The sequence below is a fragment of the Myotis nattereri genome (assembly GCF_964212035.1).
Source record: "Myotis nattereri genome assembly, chromosome: 16".
Lineage (NCBI taxonomy): Eukaryota > Metazoa > Chordata > Mammalia > Chiroptera > Vespertilionidae > Myotis > Myotis nattereri.
The window spans coordinates 4,275,747-4,283,530 of NC_138091.1; the positions used below are offsets into that span (position 1 = coordinate 4,275,747).

Below are 7,784 nucleotides of genomic sequence, written 5' to 3' on the forward strand. Positions count from 1 at the left end.
GCTCTCCTCCAGGGGCACAGGCTCTCCTCCAGGGGCACCGGCTCTCCTCCAGGGGCACGGGCTCTCCTCCAGGGGCACCGGCTCTCCTCCAGGGGCACAGGCTCTCCTCCAGGGGCACGGGCTCTCCTCCAGGGGCACCGGCTCTCCTCCAGGGGCACCGGCTCTCGGCAGAGTGCCCCGGTTTCCCTGTGCCTCACAGTGAGCCCTGCGGTTGCCCAGGCCTGGTATGGGGGCTCTGCTGGGCAGCTGGGCCTCCCTCCCGCCCTGTCCTCTAACCTGTTGTCCACGCGGCAGCCAGAGTGACCAGGGCTGCTGCCTGGGGTGTGACCAGTCCGTGCAGTCTCCTGGGGAAGTTACAGCTTGGAGTGTGTTTCAAGTGCAGTCTGACGGGAAAATGGAACATGCACCCTCCCCCTCCTGCCCTTGTCTTTCCCGTCTCCATGGTGACTCACCACTTTGCCTGCCACATCCCAGCATCCCAGCCTCTGCCAGGGACTCGGAGCCGGCCGGTCCCTCCCTCCTCCGGGCTTGTTCCGGCAGCCCTGCCTCCTCCCCGGGCGAGTCCAGAGGCAGCCTCCTCTTCCCGACCGACCGACCGACCATCACATCTATTCTTCAGCTCTGACAGCCGGCTCCTCGGGGACCATCCCCACACCCCCCACCGGCACAGCCACCAGCCCTTCCATCCTCCGCTGCTCCAGGTCTCGGGCCTCCGCCCTCGCCCCGGCCTCCGGACCCATCCCCACTCCCAGCCTCCCATGCCCAGGTCCGCCTTCGCAGTCATTTCCCTTTGTCACCGGTTTGGCAAACAGGCAAGTCTTCTCCTCAGATGTGGGGAGAGAATGGGGGTGGGAAGGGGCTCCCTGGACGGGGCGGGGCGCAGAGGGGCGAGGGAGAGGCCATGAAAACTCAGGACTGAGACAGGGATCTGGATTCTTTTCTAAATAACGTTTTTGTTATTTCCCTGCCAAATTCTCTCCAAGGAGAGGAACCAGAGCTTCATGGGAAACAGCAGCAACAGTTGGTAAGCGGCGGGGCCTGCTGGATGTGGGTGCCGGCCTCCCGGCCGGCTGGGCGGGCACACGGGCTGCGCTGTCCCGGGAGGGAGCTCCAGGTTGGATCTGCCCGGATCTGGAGAGGAGGTGGTGCCGGAAATGGCGGGTGCTGCCGGGAGGCTGATTGGAGCCCAGACGGGGAGCTTGGGAGCGTCTGAGAACCAGGCCTCTGCCCCACCACCAGGGGCCCCACCCTCGGATCCCACCTCCGGGGTGTTTAGGAGGCTGAAGAAGGGATGACTCCTTAGGCGGCCCTAACTCCCCCAGGGAGCCCTGGCAGCAGGGGGCTATGGGTGAGGTTTTCACGAGCATTTGTGCCAGGCGCTGGGTGGGGTGCAGGCGCTGATGGGGTGCAGGAGCTGGGTGGGGTGTAGGCGCTGGGTGGGGTGCAGGCACTGGTGGGGTGCAGGCGCTGGGTGGGGTGTAGGCGCTGGGTGGGGTGCAGGCGCTGATGGGGTGCAGGCGCTGGGTGGGGTGCAGGCGCTGGGTGGGGTGCAGGCACTGGTGGGGTGCAGGCGCTGGGTGGGGTGTAGGCGCTGGGTGGGGTGCAGGCGCTGATGGGGTGCAGGCGCTGGGTGGGGTGCAGGCGCTGGGTGGGGTGTAGGCGCTGGATGGGGTGTAGGCGCTGGGTGGGGTGCAGGCGCTGGGTGGGGTGTAGGCGCTGGATGGGGTGCAGGCGCTGGGTGGGGTGCAGGCGCTGGGTGGGGTGTAGGCGCTGGATGGGGTGCAGGCGCTGGGTGGGGTGCAGGCGCTGGGTGGGGTGTAGGCGCTGGATGGGGTGCAGGCGCTGGGTGGGGTGCAGGCGCTGGGTGGGGTACAGGCGCTGGGTGGGGTGTAGGCGCTGGGTGGGGTGCAGGCGCTGATGGGGTGCAGGCGCTGGGTGGGGTGTAGGCACTGGGTGGGGTGTAGGCACTGGTGGGGTGCAGGCGCTGGGTGGGGTGCAGGCACTGATGGGGTGTAGACGCTGGGTGGGATGTAGGCGTTGATGGGGTGCAGGCGCTGGGTGGGAAGCAGGCGCTGGGTGGGGTGCAGGTGCTGGGTGGGGTGTAGGCGCTGAGTGGGGTGCAGGCGCTGATGGGGTGCAGGCACTGATGGGGTGCAGGCGCTGGATGGGGTGCAGGTACTGGTGGGGAGCAGGCGCTGGTGGGGTGCAGGTGCTGATGGGGAGCAGGTGCTGGGAGGGGTGCAGATGCTGATGGGGTGCAGATGCTGATGGGGTGCAGGCGCTGGATGGGGTGCAGGTACTGGTGGGGTGCAGGTGCTGATGGGGTGCAGGTGCTGGATGGGGTGCAGGTACTGGTGGGGTGCAGGTGCTGATGGGGTGCAGGTGCTGGATGGGGTGCAGGTACTGGTGGGGTGCAGGTGCTGATGGGGTGCAGGTACTGGTGAGGTGCAGGCGCTGGTGGGGTGCAGGCGCAGTGCCTGGCACACCATCGCATCAGCTCACTCGATGGCCGCACGTGGCCGGCACTGCCCGCCTGCTGGGCACTGAGGGAGGCCGGGTGGAGGCAGCCTTGCCCAGGCGGCACTTGGCCTGAGAGCCAAGGTTTCACCCTCCAGGCAGCTCTCTGCTGCCCCGGTTCTGACCCTGAGTCCCGGCCCCACATGCTGCTCTCAAATGACCCGTCTGCCCCCACCCCAGGTCCCACGCACCGTCCCCCAGGCTGGAGTGGGGCCTGGGGTCCCGGCCCGGGGCGCCTCCGGAGCCGCCCACCTGCGCCCTCTGCCCGGAGCAGCGGCGCGAGCCCCCGCGGGACCACGGCCCCGACGCCCGCAGCCAGTGCTCCCAGCGCCGCAGGGGCTGCCCGCGGAAGGGCCTCCGGGGCCTGGAGGAGAGGATGGGGCGCCTGCTGCGGAGGCCGCCGCCCGCCGTGCAGGTCAGGACCAGGCCCCCTGGCGGGGTGGGTGGGTCCGAGAGGGGTGGCTCTGTCTGTCCTGGGGCGCCGGGTGTCCTGGGGCGCCGCCTGTCCTGGGGCGCCGGGTGTCCTGGGGAGCCGGGTGTCCTGGGGTGCTGGGTGCCCTGGGGCGCCAGGTGTCCTGGGGTGCCGCTGAGAATGGGGGTGTTGGACGCACCAGCTGGGGGCCCCCTCCCGCAAGCGGGCGCTGAAGGACCCCCCTCCTCGGGCAGGAGAGCTGCGCGCGGCCGGAGCCGGAGCCGCTGCTGCTGGTGCGGGTGGGCGCCGCTGGAGGCCCGCGGCTGCGGATGGGGGCCGTCAACCGCTGCCTGAAGCACCCGCTGGCCCGCGACACCCCCGTCTGCCTCCTCGCCGTGCTGGGGGCGCCGCGCTCCGGGAAGACCCTGCTCCTCGACGGCCTGCTCCAGGGGCTGCCGGGCCTGGCGCGGGTGGGCTCCGTGGGGCTGGGTGGCTCGGGGGGAGCGGGCTGGACGCACCCTGATGCCCTCCCCTGCCCCGCAGGAGGCGGTTGAGGGCTGGCCGAGCGGAGGGGGCGCCCTGCCGGGGTGCAGATGGGGCGCCGACAGCCTTGACCGGGGCGTGTGGATGTGGAGCCACCCCTTCCTGCTGGGGAAGGAGGGGCGGGAGGTGAGGGAAGGCCCAGGAGGTCAAGGTTGGGCAGGGAGGGCAGGGGAAGGAGGAGCGGAGATGGGCCAAGGGGAGGAGGACGGAGGAGAGCCGGGGCGGACGGAGCCGGTGCGGAGGCCGGCTCGGCGGCAGTCGGCCCGCCCTGCACAGGTGGCTGTGTTTCTGGTGGACACGGGGGACGCCATGAGCCCTGAGCTGAGCCAAGAGACAAGGACCAAGCTGTGCGCCCTCATCATGATGCTGAGCTCCTACCAGGTGAGGCGCTGCCTCCTGGCCCCGGCCCTGCAGGTTCTGGGATGTCCCTGCCAGGGAAGGATGCCCCAGTCGGCAAAGGTGGGAGCATCGCTTGTTCTAAAGGAGGTTGAAGTCGCCGGGAGGGTGGGGGGGTGGGGGGGGGCCGTTGAAGGTCAGGGTCATCCCGCCTGCCTGCGGTCCCACAGGCTGTGCAGACCCTGGGCTGCGCTCTCCGGACTGTGAGCACCCTCCTCACTGGGGTCTGCCCAGTGTCTCTGCCTTTGCAGAACCTCTTCCATTTGTTCTTGTTCCAGATCCTCAACACTTCCCAGGAGCTGATGGACACAGACCTCGAATACCTGGAGGTGAGGAGCCATCTGGTGTTGGGGTGCCACCCCGTCCCTGCCTGACCATAAGGCCAGCGGGCTGGACCAGCCGGAATCGGGTGGCTCCCAGTTCCGACCCAGCCTCCCCTGACCTGCAGGTTTGGTGGGTTCGAGGCAGAGGATGAAGCCCGAGACGCCTGGTGGGAGGGAGGCTGGGAGCATGCATGGTCCTGTGGGCCCCTGGGGGGGGGCAGGCGGCCACCCTGGGTGGCCCAGCTGTGACCCTCATTGCCTCTAGATGTTTGTCCACGTGGCTGAGGTGATGGGCAGGCATTATGGGATGGTGCCCATCCAGGTGAGATCCCCGTTTCTGGACCCGTCACTCAGACCCGGACACCCGCTGACTGCCGGTGTCAGGAGCCCTTCTCTTCCAGCGCCTGGATCTCCTCGTTCGTGACTCACCCCGCCCCAACCAGGCAGGGCGGGGGCCCGCGGGGGACGCCCTCGGGGTGAGTGTGCGGAGGGCGGGCTGCGGGGCGGCGGGCCGGCCGAGGGTCCTGTCGGTCAGCGAGGAAGGGGGCTGGGCCCCAGCTCAGAGGCCTCCTCCTCCGTCTCTCCGAAGCCTGGCAAATACCCCAGGGTCGGGGCGCTGCTGCGAGGGAGGCGAGCCCGCTACTGCCTGCTGCCTGCTCTGCGGCGACCATGGGCCGGCAGAGACCACGGGAGCCCGGGCAGTGAGTGTCGCAGCAGCAAAGGCCCCCGGCTTGCCCTCCGATAGCGACCAGACCCTCCTCCCCCAGCAGGTCCCCCCACCCCCAGCAGGTCCCTGGCCCCCTCCCCCTGCAGCCATCCTCAGTGAGTCTCTTCTCAGGCCCGGAGGACGACGCCTGCCCGCTGCGGGCCTACATTGCGGACGTGCTGAGTGCCGCCCCGCAGCATGCCAAGAGCCGCTGCCAAGGGGACTGGAGTGAGGGGCGCCCGGTGGCCAGGGGGGACGGCCGCCTGCTCACAGGGCAGCAGCTCGCTCAGGAAATCAAGGTGTGACGCCTCTCCAAAGACCCAGAGCGTGCCCGCCCCTCCCTCCCTGACCCCTCACGATGTTTCCGCAGAACCTCTCGGGCTGGATGGGGAGGCCAGGGCCCGGCTTTGCCTCTCCGGATGAGGTACAGAGTTCCCGGGAACCCAGGGGGACGGGGGACAGGGGCGGGGCGGGGGCGGGGAGCTGGTGCACCCGGCCTGGGAGGAAGGGGAGGCAGCCTGGCTTTCCTGTGGACAGATGGCCGCCCAGCTGCACGACCTGAGGATGGTGGAAGCTGCCAAGAAGGAGTTTAAGGAGTACGTGCGGCAGCAGGTGGGGCCCGGCCTGTGTGGGGCACAGCGTCCAGCGAGGCGGGGCCGTGGGGGAGAGGCTCTCGAGACTCCTGGTCAGGGAGCCCTCTTTCTCCGCCGACATAGGACGTGGCCACCAAGCGCATATTCTCTGCGCTCCGGGTCCTGCCAGACACGATGAGGAGCCTCCTCGCTGCCCAGAAAGACGCCATCCTGGCGCGCCACGGAGCGGCCTTGCGGTGCCAGGGCAGCGCGCAGGCCCTGGAGGCCCTGGAGGCTGAGCTGCAGGCCCAGGCCAGGGCCTTCATGGACACCTACACCATGCGCTTCTGCGGCCACCTGGCCGCCGTGGGCGGGGCCGTGGGCGCCGGGCTCATGGGCCTGGCGGGGGGCGTGGTGGGCGCAGGCATGGCCGCAGCGGCACTGGCCGCGGAGGCTGGGATGGTGGCCGCCGGAGCTGCGGTGGGGGCCACAGGGGCCGCCGTGGTTGGGGGTGGCGTGGGCGCTGGGCTGGCTGCCACCTTGGGCTGCATGGAAAAGGAGGAGGAGGAGAGGCTGCAGGAGGGGGACCGCGAGCCGCTGCTCCGGGGAGAGTAACAGCCCCAGGAGACAGGAAAAGGAGGGAGGGATGCGAGGCGGGAGGGAAGGAAGGGGGGCTCCGAGGACCCCCATGTCCACGCTGCCCTAGTGAATGCCCAGGTCTGGGTGGCTGGCTGAGCTGAAGAATCCAGGGATCCCGGGGAGGGGCCCAGGGGCAGGAGCAGTGGTGGGTGGTAAGTAGGATGTAGGGCCTGTTTTTGGCTGCAGGCGATCGCTAACTGGCCACTGACCCAAATAAACCTGACCACGTGTCCCCAGCAGTTGTTTGCTCCACCCTCCCCACCCTGGCTTACCCCCGGCGGGGGGCTGAGCGAGCTGGACCTCCCGGGGGGAGAGGGCCTGTCCTTTCAGATGGGGGCAGCCCTGGGTTCAGCGACCTTGGTGATCAGTATTGGGGAGCACTAAAGTGGCCTGACCCCTGGGGTGGAGAAAGCTGTCCCTGGGACTGCTCCCAAGCTGCCCAGCAGGGGGCGTCCCTGCTCCTGAACCTCGGGGAGTCTGCAGCCGGCCTTGAGCAGGGGCCTCGGGCTGTGCCCTTTGTCACGCTGGTCAGGTGCAGCGTGCCTGTGCTTTGTGTGGGATGCCACCCCGGCGCCGGGCTAGCTGCCAAAGATGAAACCCCTGCGATTGCATCCGCTCTGCACAGAGGGCCCCGGGAGCATCTGCAAAAGTCCTCGAGCTTCAGCGAGGGAGCGCGCTCTATCTATCCTGTGCCCCCACCAGCCTGTGGGGAGACCCTCTGCTCCACGTCAGCAGGAGGCCTGGGTGCAGCCCACAGGGAGCCTGAGGGCCCAGGGCCTCCCAGGGGGCCAGGAGGCCCTACCAGGAAGACTGCCAAGCTATTGAACTTAAAAAGTTGATGGGCACATTGTACGAAAAATAAAATGTGTGCTTGAATGCTCGCTTCCCAGTCAGTTATTGAAACAGTTCTCTTCAGCCCCCAGAGGGTTTGGGGCAGGAGTGGGTGAACCAAGCGCTCCATTATGGGGACTCATGGACGGGAAGAGGACGCGTGAAATTCAAGAGACCTGGGAGCTGCGTGTCCGAGGCCCCCACGGGGCGGGGGGCGGGGGGGGGGCGGGATTGTAGGAGGGCTCAGGCCAAAGGCTTGTCCACTCGGACTTGGGTCTTGCTTCCTGGGCCCCTGCTGCTTCAGATGGGCCTGTGGTCAGGTGGCCCCCGGCCTCCGTCCTGGCAGGAGGAGAGTGGAGGTCTGGTGGGAAGTGCTTGCTGGAGTGGAGAGGGGGAGCCAGGCCACTTCTGCGGGGCCGGGCGGCTGAGGGTTCACGGGGTGTCTCCCCCTGACCCGGCCGCCGTGGCCGTGGTGTCCGCACCCCGCCTTCCACAGGTGCAAACGCAGAGAGAGGAAGTCTCGGCTAAGGCCCCCAGCTGGTGACAGCAAAGCAGCGCCCCAAAAGCCTGATCCACAGCCAGGGCTCCTCCCTGACGCGGCCTCGCTGTGCTGACCCGGAGATGCTCCTCGTGGGGATTTCTTGCCCCCACCCCCCAGTCCGGCTCTAGGAGGCAGTGTCGGGGGACAGAGGCGGGGGACGCGGCCGGGGACGCGTGGCTCAGCGGTAGAGGTTGCAGTTAGTGAGATGGGGGCAAAATAGTGAGCGGAGAAGCCTCTCAGCCAGGGTGGAGCATGGGTGGGTGAAGATGAAGGGCCCAGGCGGACCTGAGGGCCGAGCCCGCGG

At 68.8% G+C, this 7,784-nt stretch overlaps 1 protein-coding gene across 1 annotated transcript; it reads left to right on the forward strand.

Moving 5' to 3' along the window:
* The first annotated feature begins 328 nt into the window (after positions 1 to 328).
* On the forward strand, positions 329 to 6,984 carry RNF112 (ring finger protein 112). Its single transcript, XM_081110095.1, has 14 exons — positions 329 to 812; positions 984 to 1,024; positions 2,698 to 2,932; positions 3,184 to 3,399; positions 3,473 to 3,598; positions 3,749 to 3,853; positions 4,147 to 4,197; positions 4,457 to 4,513; positions 4,593 to 4,667; positions 4,781 to 4,892; positions 5,030 to 5,196; positions 5,268 to 5,321; positions 5,435 to 5,509; positions 5,614 to 6,984. The coding sequence occupies exons 1-14, from the start codon at positions 402 to 404 to the stop codon at positions 6,082 to 6,084; spliced, it is 2,196 nt and encodes a 731-aa protein (XP_080966221.1). The 5' UTR covers positions 329 to 401; the 3' UTR covers positions 6,085 to 6,984.
* The last annotated feature ends 800 nt before the right edge of the window (positions 6,985 to 7,784 follow it).

Bases quoted from the DNA above. Each gene is read 5' to 3' on its own strand.
- RNF112 (XM_081110095.1), top strand. From the start codon at position 402: ATGCACCCTCCCCCTCCTGCCCTTGTCTTTCCCGTCTCCATGGTGACT. The intron at 813-983 runs GCAAGTCTTCTC...ATTCTCTCCAAG, and splicing joins GTCACCGGTTTGGCAAACAG to GAGAGGAACCAGAGCTTCAT. The intron at 4,514-4,592 runs GTGAGATCCCCG...CTTCTCTTCCAG, and splicing joins ATGGGATGGTGCCCATCCAG to CGCCTGGATCTCCTCGTTCG.